This window comes from Salmo salar, chromosome 29 (genome assembly GCF_965601325.2).
Source record: "Salmo salar chromosome 29, fSalSal1, whole genome shotgun sequence".
Lineage (NCBI taxonomy): Eukaryota > Metazoa > Chordata > Actinopteri > Salmoniformes > Salmonidae > Salmo > Salmo salar.
This window is the reverse complement of record NC_138319.1, coordinates 25,078,949-25,100,585: the sequence shown is the minus strand read 5'-3', so window position 1 is coordinate 25,100,585 and position 21,637 is coordinate 25,078,949. Positions and strand designations below refer to the sequence as shown.

The window sequence follows — 21,637 nt, the reverse complement described above, 5'->3', positions numbered from 1 at the left end:
TAAGATTTCCCTTCACTGGAACTAAGGGGCCTAGCCCGAACCATGAAAAACAGCCCCAGACCATTATTCCTCCTCCTCCAAACTTTACAGTTGGCACTATGAATTCGGGAAGGTGTCGTTCTCCTGGCATCCACCAAACCCAGATTCGTCCGTCGGACTGCCAGATGGTGAAGCGTGATTCATCTCTCCAGAGAACACGCTTCCACTGCTCCAGAGTACAATGGCGGAGAGCTTTGCACCACTCCAGCCAACGCTTGGCATTGCACATGGTGATCTTAGGCTGCTCGGCCATGGAAACCCTTTTCATGAAGATCCCGAAGAACAGTTCTTGTGCTGAAGTTGCTTCCAGAGGTAGTTTGGAACTTGGTAGTTGCAACTGAGGACAGACAATTTTTATGCGCAACACGCCTCAGCCTTCAGTGGTCCCGTTCTGTGAGCTTGTGTGGCTTACCACTTCACGGCTGAGCCGTTGTTACTTCTAGACGTTTCCACTTCACAATAATAGCACTTACAGTTGACCGGGGCAGCTCTTGCAGGGCAGAAATTTGACGAACTGACTTGCTGGAAAGGTGGCATTGGAAGTCACTGAGCTCTTCAGTAAGGCCATTCTACTGCCAATGTTTGTCTATGGAGATTGCATGGCTGCATGCTCAATTTTTATACACCTGTCAGCAACGGGTGTGGCTGAAATGGCTGAATCCACACGTTTTGAAGGGGTGTCCACATACTTTTGTGTGTGTGATATGTATATGTGCATCTGTCCTTAAATGTGAGAACCCATGTTTTTATGCTCCGTGATGTCCCAAAGATCTTGTTAGTGGGAATGGGTCTGTGATGTGAGGTGGACCCTTTGAAATGCCAATACTGAAGTTATAAACATGTAATATCCACTTCTGTTTCTGGTGCCATAGGCACATAGCCTACCCTTCAAGCAGGCCAGCAGGCTCATAGTCTGTGTTTGTGGTCTGCCCAGCGATGTTGTGAGGCTGAACAGCCACTTGGCTCTAGCAGTGCATTCGAGACCTAGTAAAATAAAATAAGCTGTTACAGACGCACAGCGGGGGACCCTGCTATTTATTTTCTCTCTAATTTTTTCATTCTCTCCACCCCAGCATGACTGTGCTTAACAAAATGGCAAAATTAATTTATGCAGTAGAGAGCGATGCTGCCAAGCAGCACGGAGATGTCCCCCAATGCGAGACTTAGCACATCTGGTCTCGAAGACATTACAGATGAGTCAACGTCTGCTTTCTTCCTTTCCCCTCTTTCTTGTGCTAGAGCTCGCCTTACCTAGCTCTGCTAAATTGACACTGGTCTGTCCACTGTACAGTTGTGCCTTTCATCAAGCAGTTGTTGTAGTTGCTATTGTTAATTTTCTGTTATTTGAAGTGGAGGCTAGATCTTCTGTATTCTGTGGTAGTTGTTGGTGGCCTAAGGGGTGGTAAACCCAGCTAATTTGCTCGTCAAAGTTGAGGGGGAGTGCTGTGACAGTGATGGCCATCCTGGCCCGTCTTCTATGTGTTTCTGCATGCTTTGCATCATGAGGTATGTGAAAGCAAGTTGAGTTGTGTAACTTTTGTGTTGTTACACATTGTGTTGTAACTTTTGCACAAGCATGCCTGATTCAACTAATCATCAAGCTCTTGGTTAGTTGAATGAGGTGTGCTGGTGGTGGAATCAAACAAACGTGGAACGGCTGGGCTCAAGCACGGCTCCAAGCGGGTTGGGAAATGGGATATGTTGCATTGAAAGATCCTTATGTCATCAAATTTTGCCATTCGTAGCCAATATCAATGTGCCTACTAGTGGACTATATATATATATATATATATACACACAGTACCAGTCAAAAGTTTGAACACACCTACTCATTCCAGGGTTTTTCTTTATTGTTACTCTTTTCTATATTGTAGAAAAATAGTGAAGACATCAAAACTGTGAAATAACACATGGAATCATGTAGTAACCAAAAAAGTGAGATTCTTCACAGCAGCCACCCTTTGCCTTGATGACAGCTTTGCATACTCTTGGCATTCTCTCAACCAGCTTCATGAGGTAGTCACCTTGAATGCATTTCAATTAACAGGTGTGCTTGTTAAAAGTTAATGTGTGGAATTTCTTTCCTTAATGCATTTGAGCCAATCAGTTGTTTTGTGACAAGGTAAGGGTGGTATACAGAAGATGGCCCTATTTGGTAAAAGACCAAGGCTATATTATGGCAAGGACAGCTCAAATAATCAAAGAGAAACGACAGTCCATCATTTACTTTAAGACATGAAGGTCAGTCAATCTGGAAAATTTCAAGAACTTTGAGAGTTCAAGTGCAGTCGCAAAAACCATCAAGCACTATGATGAATCTGGCTCTCAAGAGGATCGCCACAGGAAAGGAAGACCCAGAGTTACCTCTGCTGCAGAGGATAAATTCATTAGTTACCAGCCTCAGAAATTGCAGCCCAAATAAATGCTTCAGAGATCAAGTAACAGACACATCTTAACATCAACTGTTCAGTGTGTGAATCAGGCCTTCATGGTCGAATTGCTGCAAATAACATTAGACCGGTGGAAATCTGTTCTTTGATCTGATGAGTCCAAATTTGATATTTTTGGTTCCAACCGCCTTGTCTTTGTGAGACGCAGAGTAGGTGAACGGATCTCCGCATATGTGGTTCCCACTGTGAAGCATGGACAAGGAAGTGTGTTGGTGTGGGGGTGTTTTGCTGGTTACACTGTCAGTGATTTATTTAGAGTTCAAGGCACACTTAACCAGCATGGCTACCACAGCATTCTGCAGCGATACGCCATCTCATCTGGTTTGGGCTATCATTTATTTTTTCAACAGGACAATGACACAACACACCTCCAGGCTATGTAAGGGCTATTTGACCAAGAAGGAAAGTGATGGAGTTCTGCATCAGATGACTTGGCCTCCACAATCTCCCGACCTCAACCCAATTGAAATGGTTTGGGATGAGTTGGACCGCAGAGAGAAGGAAAAGCAGCCAACAAGTGCTCAATATATGTGGGAACTCCTTTTAAGACTCTTTGAAAAGCATTCCTCATGAAGCTGGTTGAGAGAATGCCAAGAGTGTTCACAGTTGTCATCAAGGCAAAGGGTGGCTACTTTGAAGAATCTCAAATATAAAATATATTTTGATTTGTTGAACCATTTTTTTTACTAATGATTCCATATGTGTTATTTCATAGTTATGTCTTCTCTGTTATTCTACAATTGTGTAAAATAGTAAAAATAAAAACCCTGGAGTGTGTGTGTGTGTGTGTGTGTGTGTGTGTGTGTGTGTCCACTTTTGAGTAGTACTGTGTGTGAGATATATCTCTCACACACACACACACACACTCAGGTTGGATGCTCCCCATCCAACCTGATAAAGCTTGAGAGGATCTGCAGAGAACAATGGGATAACCTCCCCAAATACACGCATGCCAAGCTTGTAGCGTCATACTCAAGGCTGTAATCGCTGGCGAAGGTCCTTCAACAGAGTACTCAGTAAAGGGTCTGAGTACTTATGTAATTTGGATATTTTTTTTCAATTTTCTTTTCAGTAATCTCTAAACCTGTTTAATCCATTTCAGAACAAGGCCTTTCTGAATGTACTGTGTGTGTGTGGATGGATTTCAGTAGAAGTCCACTGTGTCTCATGGCGTACTCAAACGGGGCACCTTACAATACAGGTTGTGTGTTAACAGAAAACATCTTGTTTGGTTTCTTTTTATCTACTTTGGTATTTGATTATCTTACCTAGCAAGACAAATATATCCCCGCAGCTCCAATCCGATGTCCATGGTTCAATTAATAAACTAGTCTCCTCTCTCCTCTTCTCTATGCTCTCCATCCTGGTCCGCAGAATGTCATCAGAGAACAAGAGTCTGGATCCCTCTGACCACGGACCGTCTACTCCCCTGAGCAGTACTGGGGGGCGCACCCCCTCCCCTGCCCCCACAGACCGGCGCCCCCGTGGCCGGCCTCGTAAGGATGCAGGCTCTGGATTACCCACACCCAGAAAGAAGTAGGTCCTTCTGCGCTCTAATCTTGGTGTGATGCTTTGTTTTGACGCCTTGGCTGATGGTGTTGCCCTCCTGTGTTTCATTGGTCCCTGTGGCATCTGGTCTTGTGATGATCTACTGGATGTATTTTACTAAGCAGTTTGGTTGTTTTGGGGGGGTGGCGGGAGTCTTCATTTTGGGTGGTTGTGGGTTGTAAAGGTAGAATTAATTATTATCGTAGATGTTAAAAACACCATTAAGTCTACCGACAGATGTCTCTTTGGCTGGTTCAGGTTTATTACTTAATCAACTCATGGAATTCTTCAGTAATCTTGCCATTTCTTTCAAAGTGGACAATTTTAAAATTTTTTTTAAAATTGGTGATACTCATCTCCCTCAGCCCCACAACCCCATAGGTCCTCTAAATGAATTTATTAAGTACCATGAATTATTAAATCTGCCAGCGTTTTCATCTCCCACTACGCGGCCTCCCAAATGAATCATGAGTGCAAGGAAGGGGATATGTGCTGCTGTGGCTACATGTATAACCCAAGCTATCCCCAAACGTTGCTGGTGGGGAGGGGTATGTGTGTGTTTGGAGAGGGAAGCGGGGCGTCACAAAGTGTGGCGTGGAGCCAACCTAAGCCGAGATTCCACCTTGAGGAGCCACTCGTGTTTTGAGGTGCATTGGCTCCGAGGAAGCCGGGCGGCCCCTCGGCACTCAAGGAGACTGTCACGTAGAGTAGGCCAGAAGGCTAAACTGAAAAACCTAACCTCTATCAAATAAAAAGATGGCAGAGCTGCAAAAGTACTTCTGTGCAGGGTGTTTATTTACATAGTGAATCCGGAAGAAAAACAACAGTACTGCCATCCAAAGTATACATTATGGGGACAGCTTAAAAACAATGCCGCCCCATCAACAGCTCAATCCAAAATGGTTCCCCCCTTGAACTGAAAGAGAGGCTCCTTTTGTAGGGGAAGCCGCTCCCATCAGAACATACCCAGCACTTATTCATTAAGCAATTACCTTCATCAAAGCCTACATTTTTCACTCAGCTAAACATAATGAATTATATACCTTGCAACATGTTTCTCATGATACAATATACCAATATAACACATTTAGAAAATCCCATCCCTACTGACATGGAGTCTTCCAATATGCCCATTCACATGAACGAGCCATTCGGGACAGGCACTACAAAGCCAGCCCGATTACCGTAGCTCTTGTCCTTATCCCAGCATACCCTGAAGCTACAGAGATGGAGATAGAGGAACAGAACCAAACAAACAATACGCTCATCCATAACATTAAGTACAATAAACGTTGCTTAAATTAAACATGAACGCTTGTCTGTATATTCTTTATACCATAAACTGTTACTGACGGGAGGTAAGAATAAAGTGTAAAATGTATGTACTGTGTCAAATCAAATTTATTTGTCACATACACATGGTTAGCAGGTGGTAATGCAAGTGTAGCAAAATGCTTGTGCTTCTAGTTCCGACCATGCAGTAATATCTAACGAGTAATCTACCAATTCCACAACAACTACCTTGTACACACAAGTGTAAAGGAATGAATACGAATATGTACATAAAAATATATAAATGAGTGATGGCCGAACGGCCTAGGCAAGATGTAGTAGATGGTATGGAGTACAGTATAAACATATGAGATGAGTATTGTAGGGTATGAAAACATATAAAGCAGCATTGTTTAAGGTGGCTAGTGACACATTACATCAGGATGGCAAGATGCAGTAGATGGTATAGAGTACAGTATATACATATGAGATGAGTTATGTAGGTTATGAAAACATTATATAAAGTGGCATTGTTTAAAGTGGCTAGTGATACATTAAGATGCAGTAGATGGTATGGCGTACAGTATATACAAATTACATGAATAATGTAGGTTATGTAAACATTATCTAATATAAATCATATAAAGTGGCAAGTGATAAATTGATTACATCAATTTTCCCATTATTAAAGTGGCTTGAGTTGAGTCAGTATGTTGGCAGCAGCCACATCACACAGTTAGTGATGGCTGTTTAACAGTCTGATGGCCTTGAGATAGAAGCTGTTTTTCAGTCTCTCGGTTCCAGCTTTGATGCACCTGTACTGACCTCGCCTTCTGGATGTTAGCGGGGTGGACAGGCAGTGGCTCGGGTGGTTGCTGTCCTTGATGATCTTTTTGGCCTTCCTGTGACATCGGGTGGTGTAGGTGTCCTGGAGGACAGGTAGTTTTCACCCGGTGATGCATTGTGCAGAGCCTTCCGGTTATGGGCGGAGCAGCTGCCGTACCAGGCGGTGATACAGCCCGACAAGATGTCTCGATTGTGCATCTGTAAAAGTTAGTGTGTTTTTGGTGACAAGCCAAATTTCTTCAGCCTCCTGAGGTTGAAGAGGCGCTGCTGCGCCTTCTTCACCATGCTGTCTGTGTGGGTGGACCATTTCAGTTTGTCCGTGATGTGTACGCCGAGGAACTTAAAACTCTCCACCCTCTCCACTACTGTCCCGTCAATGTAGATAGGGGGCTGCGTGCGAGGTTATTTTCCTGACACCACACTCCGAGGGCCCTCACCTCCTCCCTGTAGGCCGTCTCGTCGTTGTTGGTAATCAAGCCTACCACTGTAGTGTGCTAGTGTACCAAACACTGCCCTCACCAGTGACGGACTTCTCCGTCACAGAGACACTGCCTAGAAACTGACAATGTACCTGTCTTTTTTCATGTTTTTCCTTTCCGGTTGTTACATTTTGTCTCGGAGATATCCCCACTTTCATCCTTTCACATGGCAGACTCATACAGGAGAGAAAGTATTGCATGCCATCTATCACTAGAATACCATCTATCACTAAACCAATCAAGAACAACTCTAGGAGATGGTCTGTATAACTTTGTGGGGAGGAGGTTTGGTCTTCAGATGAAGGATGCGATTAGCTTAAGGCTAACCCATTTGGTTGACTGGTCGATAGGCTGTTGGTCGACCCAAGGTTTCTTTAGTCGAGCAGTAGCAATAAAAAATATATCATGGTGTACAAAACACCTGTCTGATTCCCGCCTGTCTGAGTGGACTGATCCATTGTGGTGGGGATGGAACAGTCCATCAGTCTAAGACGTGCTACTGCAATTGTTCTTATGTAATATAACCATAAACAATGGTGCAACACTAATAAAAAATATTATTTTATAATAAATGCGCTAGTGGTCGCTGTTTGCGGTTCAGAAACACATTAGTGCGCTGTTGGGTTGGCGCCTTTTCCTAGACCATGTTGCTATTTGTATAATAGCAAAGTTAACCAGCATATTGGTGTTGAGAACAATGTGGCGGAGGCAGCAGTAGAATGAGGAAATGAGAAAACAGCCCTTGTATCATTGTCTAAGAAAAGTGAGGAGAGAGGAAACCCCAACTTAATTAGGTCTATAATCAATAGCCTAATTGTTAAATGTGCCTGGCTTTATAAATCATCCATATGCATCTACAGGAATAAGACATCCTGCTTCTGTTGCCCGTTTGTTTGTTTAGTAGCCTACTGATTCCGTAAGTAAGCAATTTCACAAATGCAGCTTTTTTAAATCTTTGCTCTAATTAAGGCTTTGCACTTTGTGTTTTTAGAACAGCCTCTCTGGTATTATTTCTCATTTATTTAGTGTTTACATTGTTCCAAATTGTCAGAAAAAATATAACGCAAATCTTTCTTGATCTTATTATTACTATTATTATAATGATCATATGTAAGGTCATGATCATTAGTAGGCTTAGTATAGCCAACATTGAGCTGTATGTAGGCCTAAGAGCGCATCCTGTATAGTCTTAATACCGTAACTTACTTAGGCCTATATTTCAATACTTATAGGCTACTGAATCCATAATTCATGTCATTACACAGCATATGAGTCATTCATGATTTTGAAATGCAATCAAGCCATTTTAGTTTTAAAATATAGCGAGCCTTGAATAATTGCCTTAAACAATAAATTAACCATTCATGAATGAATGCGACTGTTTTTAGTCTTTCCTGTAATAAAGGCTTAACAAAAAAACATTACAATGGACTCTCTGGTACGCTTATTTATTTAGTGTTTACATTGTTCCAAAAGGTCAGAAATTATATTGTAATCTATACAGCACCTGTTTGGCAGACACAATATTCACACAGCGTTTGCTCCTTACCTTCTTTTTCGTGATCTCAAGTATTTTCCACAACTAGTAAAGTTTATTCCACACATCTGACTTTCCCTTTACCTCCTGAGCAACCAGTAAACATTCCACCATTTTCGAGTTTGTCACGTCCTCAGCATTCATTTTGCTGTCATGTTTCACGTGTTCAGAGTTTGTTATAACCAATTCATTGATGTGATTATGATAAGCTATAGGTCAGGCCCTATTGTGCCCTATTCAGACGGTGTTCTTTTTACTGGGGGAGTTCGGGTAATGTAATTATGTGCACTAGAACAAAACACCACTTCTGTAATTTTGGTTCTGTCCCAATCTGCCATGTCAGTAATTTTTACATCGCAGGAGAGTAACAAACTCCAATGTCCTTTGGTAATACTAGTCCCATGTGAATCAACATACCTGTGTTTTGAGAGAGATGTCTGAGTTTGACAGGTGTTGCTCGCGGTTTGTGCAAGAAAACAGTAACTGATTCGATAAATGTAACTAAGTGCTGCGCAGAAGCTGTGTGATCCATTTCAGAAAACTAAGCGTATGTCACTACTTCACAGGAGAGCCATTTAGAAGATAAAAAAAAATTAAACATTCAAATGCCTTTTTTTGGCAGAAATGCCTCTGGAACATGTGAACTTTTATGTGCCTTAATAACAAACTTGTATGCCAAATGTAAGTACGAATAAAATTGTTAAATTATGACCCTAGTTGGTTTGGCCATGAAAAAAAACAGCAACCTTCCCGCTAGCCATGATTGGCTGAGATAATGAGTGGGCTGGACATGCCGAGAATTCGAATTGGTAGGCACGCTTCTGTCTATTTGAGCTTTCCGGTATGTCTAGGTACCCTCGTGTCGAACTCCGCTTTTAAAAAAATGTATGGTGTAGTAAAACTGCATAAGTGTTGCTCTCCACTTTCTGGAGGACGGAGTTTTGAAATCAGTGGAATTTGAGTATGGTAGTTAAGGAGATGGAGAAAACACCAATCTCCAGATCACATCTTCAAACTAAGGGCAACCATGGCATCCGACAGGAGACGTGTCCATCCATGAATGATGTATACGGGTAAAATAGTCTAAGCTTGCTACATTTTCAGCTATTACACGTTTCTAATTTTGACAAAGTGGTTTCATTTCAAGTTAGTGTACTGTTAGCTATTGTTAGCTGGCTGGCTTGCTAGCTTACGATACATGTATGATCTTATTCGTATCTCAGAGCCATTTGCTTGGCTAGCTAACATTGAACCTAGTTGGTTAGAAACCTGCAGATTCATGCAGGGTAGTAATGTCACGAGTTGGGATTATGGTTAATTGTTTACTTAGCTAGCTAGCTACATGTCTTAACAAAAGACTCCACTATGCAAGTAACCATTTCAGGTGCGTTCGTAAATTGTCTGGCTATGTAGTCCGATTTCTGAGCATTCTCATCTGAGTGTGCCAGAGCACAGAATAACTGCTGAATTTACAAACGCTAAACACGCGTTGAATATGGCCGTTGTCAGTAAATGTCGGCATAAAAGCACAATTCAATTTTTACCAGCAGCACAGTTACCAACATTCTGGATAACATGAAAACAGCCTAATCAGCTCTGCGAGTAAAATGGTCACCATGATCTCATTTGTGTCTGGAAGTAGCTGGCAAACTAGCCAATGTTAGCCATTTAGCTTGGGTGCTTGGCTGCAGTTGTGAGGCCAGAACGTTCGGATCAACCCTACTCATCGCCCAGAGCGTCCAGTGTGCGCTCTAAACGCTCAGAGTGAAACGCTCTGAATTTACGAACTGACAATCTGACAGCACAGTTGCAGTCACCAACCTCTGGATAACATCAAAACAACCTATGATGAACGATGATGAATCGGTGTAGAGAAAGAAGGGCTCTCCAGTAGTAGTACCAAAACATTCAAAGGCCATTTTCTCAAAAGTGAGTTTACAAGTTTATCAACATTCAAAGCAGAATTACTTTCCCATTGTTTCTCAACTGTAGTGTATGATATACCATTTTGTAGCTCTGAGTCTATACTTTTATCCAATGTAAAAAAACAATTTCAAATTTTGCTACCTAAGACTGATTTTTGAGCCGGTCAGTCACAGGCTACACGTGGGCCATTTTATATATCAACTGTCACAGGGAATACTTTATTACTTAAATATTGCCAAATGCATCAGTAACAAATATTGAGCCTTTTTTATGCAACCCTTGCTGTTAATAGATCACAAAGCAGCATACAACTGACCAAAAGGTTTGGAAATGTATATGTTCACTTTCGCATCCAAAGCTTTAACCTGTTAGGTCTAGGGGGCAGTATTGACACAGCCGGATAAAAAAACGTACCCGATACTACTCCTGCCCAGTAACTAGAATATGCATATAATTATTGGCTTTGGATAGAAAACACCCTAACGTTTCTAAAACTGTTTGAATGGTGTCTGTGAGTATAACAGAACTCATATGGCAGGCCAAAACCTGAGAAGATTCCATGCAGGAAGTGGCCTGTCTGAGAAGTTGTGTTTCATCTTGGCTCTTTTTATTGAAGACTGAGGATCTTTGCAATAACGTGACACTTCCTACGGCTCCCATAGGCTCTCAGAGCCCGGGAAAAAGCTGAACGATATCGAGGCAGGCTCTGGCTGAAACACTTTATCGCTTTTGGCAAGTGGCCGCTCAGAGTACTATGGGCTTAGGCGCGTGCCCGAGTCGACCGAATGCTTTCTTTTCTTTTGTCTGTTTACCTAAACGCAGATTCCCGGTCGGAATATTATCGCTTTTTTATGAGAAAAATGGCATAAAAATTGATTTTAAACAGCGGTTGACATGCTTCGAAGTACGGTAATGGAATATTTAGAAATTTTTTGTCACGAATTGCGCCATGCTCGTCACCCTTATTTACCCTTTCGGATAGTGTCTTGAACGCACGAACAAAACGCCGCTGTTTGGATATAACGATGGATTATTTTGGACCAAACCAACATTTTGTTATTGAGGTAGAAGTCCTGGGAGTGCATTCTGACGAAGACAGCAAAGGTAATAACATTTTTCTTATAGTAAATCTGACTTTGATGAGTGCTAAACTTGCTGGGTGTCTAAATAGCTAGCCCTGTGATGCCGGGCTATGTGCTTTCACCGAAAAGCTATTTTAAAATCGGACATATCGAGTGCATAGAGGAGTTCTGTATCTATAATTCTTAAAATAATTGTTGTGCTTTTTGTGAACGTTTATCGTGAGTAATTTAGTAAATTCACCGGCAGTGTTTGGTGGGAATGCTAGTCACATGCTAATGTAAAAAGCTGGTTTTTGATATAAATATGAACTTGATTGAACAAAACATGCATGTATTGTATAACATAATGTCCTAGGTTAGTGCTACATTTAGCTGTGGTTTGGGTTTATGTGACATTATATGCTAGCTTGAAAAATGGGTGTCTGATTATTTCTGGCTGGGTACTCTGCTGACATAATCTAATGTTTTGCTTTCGTTGTAAAGCCTTTTTGAAATCGGACAGTGTGGTTAGATTAACGAGAGTCTTGTCTTTAAAATGGTGTAAAATAGTAATATGTTTGAAAAATTGAAGTTTTTGCATTTTTGAGGTATTTGAATATCGCGCCACGGGATTACACTGGCTGTTGAGTAGGTGGGACGCAAGCGTCCCACCTAGCCCATAGAGGTTAACGTATCTGAAGTGCAATTGCACTGTTTAGCTGAAATCTGAAGGCTGGGGGGTATTTAGGACATACTGCAGATTGCTCAAATGTCCTAATGATTATTATCACACTTCCTCAATTCAAATATGGCGACAGTTTGGTATGGTTTAGAAACTTGGAACCAAGCTTGAGTTATCAGTGTGGCCATATCACCTGGACATGTTGAAATACTGTATCTTCACGCCTAGAATAAAAAAAAAACTTCAGGCTTCTGGCATAACTGTCAATTTATTGGGAAGAAATAAAGAATTACAGGTTGCAGTTTGGAAAAAAACATCCCGTCTGAATAACGTACATTGTGGAGTAATAATTACATAACCAACATTCTCTAGTAATGATAGTCACGTGCGAATAGGTCTTTGGTCACGTGCATGCGATGCATACACGTTTCAAAGTTAAGAGCGCAAGGGTTTAGGGAATAGGGATTTCTGTAACAGAACTGCTCTGCTTCAGCAACACTGACAGCACGATAAACACTTTGATGTTCTCTGGTGGTCGCTGCAGCAGGAAGGAGAGAGTGAGACAACCGCTGCTAGTCAGTCACTCGCTGTGTTATTTTTATTTATTTTTTGAACAGCGCAGCAGGTCTGAGCCTGGCCCGGCACTGGTCGGACTCCCTCTGGTCATTTGTGTGTCTTAACTATTTAATCACAATGTGCTTAAAGCATCACACAAGCTCAGTGAAATATAGTTGATTTTGATTAAAACGCACAGGACAGGATGTGTCAATGTATGGAACAATACACGTTTAAAAATGTCAACAAATCGTTTGGTCGTAAGAACAGACGACTCTTGGTCGACCAAGATCAGGGACAGCCCTAGATTGTCTACTTGCAACATGACAGCCAGTAAGTGAGTGGCGTGCAACAAGCCTTTGTTAGCGCAGCTACAGTGGCTTCAGAAATTATTCACACCCCTTGACTTTTTTCACATTTTGTTACAGCCTGAATATAATTTAAAAAACATTGTGTGTCACTGGCTTACGCACAATAACTCATTGATGTCAAAGTAGAATTATGTTATTAGAAATTTTTACATATTTAATAAATGAATAGCTGAAATGTATTGAGTCAAGTATTCAACCACTTTGTTATTGCATGCCTCTAAGTTCAGGAGTAAAAATGTGCTTAACAAGATGCATAATACGTTGCATGGCCTCCCTCTGTGTGCAATAATAGTGTTTAACGTGATTTTTGAATGACTACCTCTCTGTACCCAACACATACAATTATCTGTAAGGTCCCTTAGTTTAGCAGTGAATTTCAAACACAGATTCAACCAAGAAGACCAGGGAGGTTTTCAAATACCTCACAAAGAAGGGCATCTATTGGTAAATGGGTAAAAATAGAAAAATCAGACATTGAATATCCCTTTGAGCTTGGTGAAGTTATTAATTACACTTTGGATGGTGTACCAATACACCCAGTCACTACAAAGATACAGGCGTCCTTCCTAACTCAGTTGCCGGAGAGGAAGGAAACCGCTCAGGGATTTCACCATGAGGCCAATGGTGACTTCAAAACAGTTAGTTTAATGGCTGTGAAAGAAAAAAACTGAGGATGGATCAACAACATTGTAGTTACTCCACAATACTAACCTACCTCCAAACATAACGATGGTCATTATGCCCAAACAGTTATATTTTTGTTTCATCAGACCAGAGGACATTTCTCCAAAAAGTATGATCTTTGTCCCCATGTGCAGTTGCAAACCATAGTCTGGCTTTTATATGGCAGTTTTGGAGCGGTGGCTTCTTCCTTGCTGAGCGGCCTTTCAGGTTATGTCGATGTAGGACTCGTTTTAGGGTGGATATAGATACTTTTGTACCCGTTTCCTCCAGCATCTTCACAAGGTCCTTTGCTGTTGTTCTGGGATTGATTAGCACTTTTCGCACCAAAGTATGTTCATCTCTAGGAGACAGAACGTGTCTCCTTCCTGAGCGGTATGATGGCTGCGTGTTCCCATGGTGTTTATACTTGCGTACTATTGTTTGTACAGATGAACGTGGTACCTTCAGGCGTTTGGAAATTGCTCCCAAGGATGAACCAGACTTGTGGAGGTCTACAATTGTTTTTCTGAGGTCTTGGCTGATTTCTTTTGATTTCCCCATGATGTCAAGCAAAGAGGCACTGAGTTTGAAGGTAGGCCTTGAAATACATCCACAGGTACACCTCCAATTGACTCAAATGATGTCAATTAGCCTATCAGAAGCTTCTAAAGCCATGACATCATTGTCTGGAATTTTCCAAGCTGTTTAAAGGCACAGTCAACTTAGTGTATGTAAACTTCTGACCCACTAGAATTGTGATTTAGTGAAATAATCTGTCTGTAAACAGTTGTTGGAAAAATGACTTGTGTCATGCACAAAGTAGATGTCCTAACCGACTTGCCAAAACTATAGTTTGTTAACCTGTTGAGGACAGACGTTCCGCTAGTGGAACCCCGTTCCGCCTGCGGAACCCCTAGCCAACAGCCAATGGCATCGCACGGCGCGAAATACAAAACCAACTAATATACCACAATTCAATTTTCTCAAACAATCAACTATTTTTACACCATTTTAAAGATAAGACTCTCGTTAATCCAACCACATTGTCCGATTTCAAAAAGGCTTTACAGCGAAAGCAAAACATTAGATTATGTTAAGAGAGTACATAGACACAAATAATCACACACCCATTTTCCAAGCAAGCATATATGTCGCATAAACCCAAACCACAGCCAAATGCAGCACTAACCTTTTGATCTTCATCAGATGACACTCCTAGGACATTACGTTATACAATACATGCATATTTTGTTCAATCAAGTTCATATTTATATCAAAAACCAACTTTTTACATTATCATGTGATGTTCAGAACTAGCATACCCACCGAAAACTTCCGGTGAATTTACTAAATTACTCATGATAAATGTTGACAAAATACATAGTTATTTTAAGAATTATAGATACAGAACTCCTTTATGTAATCGCAGTGTCAGATTTTAAAATAGCTTTTCGGCGAAAGCACATTTTGCAATATTCTGAGTACATAGCTCGGCCATCACGGCTAGCTATTTTGACACCCACCAAGTTTGGGGCTCACTAAACTCAGAATTACTATTAGAAAAATTGGATTACCTTTGTTGTTCTTCGTCAGAATGCACTCCCAGGACTTCTAATTCAACAACAAATGTTGTTTTGGTTCCAAATAATCCATAGTTATATTCAAATAGCTCCCTTTTGTTCGTGCGTTCAGGTCACTATCCAAAGGGTAGACAAAAAAATTCAAAATATTCCATTACCGTACTTCGAAGCATGTCAAACGCTGTTTAAAATCAATTTTTATGCTATTTTTCTCGTAAAATAGAGATAATATTCCAACCGCGCAACGTTGTATTCGTTCAAAGGCTGAAAGAAAAAAATGGAGTAGTCTCGTGAACGCGCATCTCACTCTCACTGTCCCCAGGCTGACCACTCACAAACAGAGCTGCTGTACTTTTCCCAGAGACAGAGACACCCCATTCCACTTTCTGGCGGCTTTAGAGAGCCAATGGAAGCCTTAGAAAATGTCACGTTACAGCACAGATGCTGTATTTTCGATAGAAATGCAACAGAAGGACAACAAATTGTCAGACAGGGCACTTCCTGTATGGAATCTTCTCAGGTTTTGGCCTGCCATATGAGTTCTGTTATACTCACAGACACCATTCAAACAGTTTTAGAAACTTTAGGGTGTTTTCTATCCAAATCTACTAATTATATCCATATTCTAGTTTCTGGGCAGGAGTAGTAACCAGATTAAATCGGGTACGTTTTTTTTGGGTTGAAAAATGAGTTTTAATGACTCCAACCTAAGTGTATAAACTTCCGACTTCCACTGTAATTGACAGAGTGAAAAGAAAGAAGCCTGTACAGAAGGAACATTTTCAGAAACATGCATCCTGAACTAAAGTAATCCTGCAAAAAATGTGTCAAAGCAATTCACTTTTTGTCCTGAATACAAAGTATTATGGTTGCTGCAAGTGAAACACATTACCGAGTACCACTATCCATATTTTCAAGAATAGTGGTGGCTGCATCATGTTACAGGTATGCTTGTGATTGTTATGGGGAATTTTTTTCAGGTTAAAGAAGAAACGGAATGGAGCTAAGCACAGGCAAAATCCTAAAGGAAAAACCTGGTTTGTGCTTTCCCCCAGACACTGGGAGATGAATTCACCTTTCAGCAGGACAAAAACCTAAATGACAAGGCCAAATCTACACTGGAGTTGCTTTTCAAGAAGACGGTGAATGTTCCTGAGTGGCCGAGTTACAGTTTTGACTTAAATCTACTTGGAAATCTATGGCAAGACCTGAGAATGGTTGTCTAGCAATGATCAACAACTAATTTGACAGAGCTTGAAGAAGTCGAGCGCTACGGGAAAAACTTGAATAAGAGGAACAAATGAGCGAGGACAAAGAGCATGCAATGTCTCTCAGTCAAGTTCTGGTGCCTAGCGCCATGGACATGAATTCGATTTGTATCAGAACTGTTTGTTCTTCCATGATCAGAAGGAGAATTATGAAATCGCTACAGGTTTAGATAAAGACCCTCATGTGAGAGTGGCAACACTGCTCAGTGTTATTGGAAGAGTGCCATATGCTTCAGCGTCACCTAGATCTGGGGGAAGAGGATAGAACATTTTTTAAAGAAATTCCTTGACGGTTTGCAAAGACATTTTGAACTTACCTGTAATGTGATTTATGAAAGATTCATTTTTAACACATGATCAAACTCAAGCAGAGACGTGTGGTCAATATTTTATGAGGTTGCGTCAATTGTCGGATTCATGTGATTTTGGGTCAATGAGAGACAAAATGATCAGAGACAGACTTGTGATTGGCTGTAAAGATAAGAGCAAGTATACTGCGTTAACCACAACTTAAGCTCTGAATAAAGCCATAGATATATGCAGAGCAAGTGAACAGACGCAGACCCAATTAAAAAAGATGAACACTGTCCCTGAACAGGCAGAATCTGTCAATTATGCCACTCAGAACAAATACAGAGACCATGTCGATAGAAAATGGAAACATAATTCATCGGCACAGTGATGTAAGGCGTAAAAATACAAAGAAGGGTGCACGTAAGATGGATCAACACACGCAAGAGTGAAATACCCAGCATATGGGGTTATATGCAAATTCTGTGGGGAAAAAAAGAACCATTTTGCTGAAGTGTACAGACAGACAAAGTAAGCCTGTCAATCTGCTAGAACAGGATACATGCAGTGATCAAAATGATGATGAAGAAGCAGACATGCTAAACATGACAGATGTTAATTCTGTTCAAAGTGGCAAAGATAAATGGTTTACACACTTAAAGCTTACCCCACTGACATGTGAGAACTGTGATTATGATCCAAGCAGCAGTATCAAATGCCAGTTAGACAGTGGCTCAACTGTCAATATACTCAGCTACAGAGACTTTATGCAAGTAATGCAGAATGGAGATGCAAAGCCTCAACCAAGCAAAGCAAGGCTAAGGCTGTACAATGGCTCGATTATTACACCAGTAGGGGAGTGTGAACTACAAGCCAATCATGATGGGGAAACGTGCTAAAGTTCCAAGTGGTGAAAACCTTCCAAAAGCCTCTCCTTTCAGCAGAAATGTGTGAAAACCTTAAGTTGCTACATCTCAACCACCAACATGTCATTCATCACATCAGCTCTAAAGAAAAACAAAATGTCCCATCAGGCTCGAGCACCTCAGAGGCAATACTGAAACAGTTTCAGGACATTTTTGAAGGGATTGGAGCTCTGCCAGGTGAGCTTCGCCTGGTGGTGGATGAGTCTGTTAGACCAGTTCAACAGCTTCCCCGCAGAACCCCCCATTCCACTGAAGGAAAAGATTCTGAAGGCTGTTGATTCAATGGAGGAACCGGGTGTCATTACGAAGGTTACCAAACCTACTAAGTGGATAAGCAACATGGTTGTGGTGGGAAAACCTGGAAAATAAGAGTCTGCCTTGAACCAAGTGCCCAGAACAAAGCCTTATGTAGGGCACATTACCAAATGCCTGCCATTGAAGAGATACAGCCTAGCCTGGCAAAAGCAAAGATCTTTTCGGTTCGGGATGCAAAAAATGGGTACTGTCAGGTATGTTTGGATGAAGATAGTTACCTCATCACATTTTGGACCCCCACTGGTAGATACTGGTGGACAAGGTTACCTTTTGGAATGAAATCCAGTTGCAGAGGAATATCAGCGAAGGCAACATGATGCACTTCAGGGACTACCAAGAATAAGCGTCATAGCTGATGACATCCTGGTATACGGCTGTGGACCATGACCACAACCTGACTTAGCTCTTACAAAGAGCAAGTGAGATGAATCTGAATAAAGACAAAGTCAAGCTCAGGTTCACAAGTATTACATACATGGGACATCTTTTGACAGCTGAAGGCCTGAAGCCAGACCCCAAGAAGGTGGAGGCAGTACAGCAAATGCCGCCATCTACAGATGCAAAAGCAGTGCACCGATTGCTTGGTTTTGTAAATTACTCAGCCAAATTCCTATCATCTGTCTGACGTATGTGAGCCATTTTGTCGGCTGACCAATAAAGATGTGCTATAGGCATGGCTTGGAGCAAATCAAGAAGTTGGTAAGCAACCAACCAATACTTAAGTACTATGACCTCCCTGAAGAAGTGACCCTACAATGGGATGCAAGTGACAAAGGCCTAGGGGCAGCGCTCTTGCAGAAGGGGCAGCCATTGCATTTGCTTCAAGGACATTGACACCCACGGAGCAAGGATATGCCCAAATTGAAAAGGAATGCCTAGCCATAGTGTTCGCCTGTGACCGTTTTGATCAATACCTTCATGGTAGGGACTTTATCACGGTGCACACTGATCACAAGCTGCTTGAGGTTATCTTAAAAAAGAATCTGACTGCCTTGAAGCGACTTCAAAGGATGATGCTTCAACGTTATCAACTACAGGTAGTATACAAGAAAGGAATAGTGCTTCACATTGCAGATTTCTTGTCAAGAGCAGCACTACCAACAACTAGTCACCTGCAATATCGGACAATGAGACAGTGTATGCTCTACAGGCTGAGGTTGTTGATGTTTTGATCAGTAGCATGGTTCACATCTCCCCGCAGACACGGGATGCTATTAAAGCTCATTCAACAGAGGACAAGACTTCTTGAATGCTTCAGTCTTTTATCCTAAGAGGCTGGCCAGACACAAAGAGTACACACATCCTGGTGAGGGACTACTGGACATACAGAGACACACTCACAATGCAGGAAGAGGTTGTCTAAAAAGGCGACAGGGTGGTAGTGCCAGAAACTCTACGCCCAATGATTCTCTCTTGTATCCATGCAGGGCACTCGGGTCGAAGCCAGTCTCAAGAAAAGCCAGAGGCTCAGTGTTCTGGCCCAACATGACCCAAGAAATTAAACATTTTGTGGCTGTGTGCCACATATATAAGCTAATTCTATATGAAAAGGAGATGCTAAGATAATGGAAATAATGCCAAGCCAGAGATGGTGCCTGTGGGGCACTTATCTAAGATATATAAACAGGTGCATTATGAATGTCTGATTAGGATGTTGTGACCCATAACATGTTATACTTGAGTAAAAGATTATGCTTGAACTTTACCAAACTCTCTGATGTTAGTTATTCACACACACACAAAAACACGTAGTATTGAATTGAAAATATGACTGGAAGCCCACAATCCTAAGGTTATATTTGCCCCGTCACTTGGTTTGGTATAAAGCTGAGGGATGAGGCTGGAGAAATGTAACCACGCTCAAATTCATGAGCTATGGATGCAACTGAGTCAGTAATGATTGGGTACGACAGCTGTACTAAGCTAATGAGGTATTTCTAAGGTATTTATTTTCATGTATATTATTTGAAATTGGACAACTGGAAATATCCCATATTGTGCCTTTTCAAATGGCTCGACGCTACTTAGTGCTATTGAGAACTTGGAACAGCTTGGTTGGCCTAGTCAAAATGTCACCTGACTGATTATGGACCGTAAATGCATGGCTGGTGTTCAAATGATGTCATTGCTGACTTCCTGGAAAATGTGTGTGTGGATGACACTGCTCCTTGCCTGTTTTCCCATTAGCATTCTTCAATACATACAGTGTAATGTATATGCGCTGCTGTATGGTGTTACAGCTGTTATGTGATCTGTCTGCCACTTCCTAGAGGCTCTGTTCCAGGTAGTCCTTGTTTTTCTTCACAAGGTGTGTATGTGTGGGCGGGTGGGCATGGATCGTGGGCGCGAAACAAATACACACTCACACCGAGGCGATCTTAATATGTCCCAGATGGGGGAATAAACTACGGATGCTTGAATAACAATGATTTATAAGGCTCAATCTATATCGGAATTATCGCCTTGACCTTTTGCAACTCATATCTTTCTTTTTATGTCAGAAACCAAGCTTGGTCATTTCTATCTAGAAGAACCATTTTTCAGAGGAAATTGCTACATTTTTCTGCAAAGGTTTCGCTTCCCTCTTCCTCGTTATAGCGCCTATCTTTTTCTGAAGGAAATCTTGTCCCCAGACCCACTGTGCTTGTCCCCAGACCCACTGTGCTTGTCCCTAGACCCACTGTGCTTGTCCCCAGACCCACTGTGCTTGTCCCTAGACCCACTGTGCTTGTCCCCAGACCCACTGTGCTTGTCCCTAGACCCACTGTGCTTGTCCCCAGACCCACTGTGCTTGTCCCCAGACCCACTGTGCTTGTCCCTAGACCCACTGTGCTTGTCCCCAGACCCACTGTGCTTGTCCCCAGACCCACTGTGCTTGTCCCTAGACCCACTGTGCTTGTCCCCAGACCCACTGTGCTTGTCCCTAGACCCACTGTGCTTGTCCCTAGACCCACTGTGCTTGTCCCTAGACCCACTGTGCTTGTCCCTAGACCCACTGTGCTTGTCCCCAGACCCACTGTGCTTGTCCCCAGACCCACTGTGCTTGTCCCCAGACCCACTGTGCTTGTCCCCAGACCCACTGTGCTTGTCCCCAGACCCACTGTGCTTGTCCCCAGACCCACTGTGCTTGTCCCCAGACCCACTGTGCTTGTCCCCAGACCCACTGTGCTTGTCCCCAGACCCACTGTGCTTGTCCCCAGACCCACTGTGCTTGTCCCCAGACCCACTGCTTATGTCACTGAAGTGTCTCTCTGTGTGCCAGGCTTTATAAATATATTTTTTTACAAAGACTGCAAGAGCTTAGAGTACCTCATTGAGACTGCTTGCATAACCTAATGGCTGCTGCGTGTGTTAATTTCTCCCGTTGCGGCAATGCCCAAGGGGTCTGGGCAGTGAATCACCAAAACTGTTACCTGACTGTCTAAATGGCTGGCATGGTTTTTTCAGAACAGCTGTCAATCATGAGGGTGCTTTACAAATAGCTTTGACAGAGACGCTTATTCGCAATATGGACACAATGGCTCCATAAAATATTGAAAGGTATTTCAGAGCATTGGTATTTCTTAAATGTTATTGGTGGCATAGAATCGTGTCAGCAGTGAAATAGGGGTGGAAGGCAGTTGGTTGATGGCTATCAAAGAATATGATTTAGGAAAGCCCCAAATACACCAGACTAGGAACCCTTGTTGTTCCTGGATCTACTGTTACTGTATTGTATAAGGGGCTTAATACACATTCAATATCTTGGCCTTACGGATGTATCAATACAATAGGCACATTACATTTGGCCCCTTTAGTGGTCAGACCTAGTCGCCATTGATGTTACCC

General features: G+C 42.0%; 1 protein-coding gene across 1 annotated transcript in view; it reads left to right on the top strand.

Moving 5' to 3' along the window:
- LOC106590429 (histone-lysine N-methyltransferase 2C) overlaps positions 1–21,637 on the top strand; it is a 206,257-nt gene that overhangs the window by 6,661 nt on the left and 177,959 nt on the right. The window contains exon 2 of the mRNA XM_082970632.1: positions 3,864–4,025. Within this exon, the coding sequence (XP_082826758.1) occupies positions 3,865–4,025 (161 nt within the window). The 5' untranslated portion in view covers position 3,864. The remainder of the gene's footprint in view (positions 1–3,863; positions 4,026–21,637) is intronic.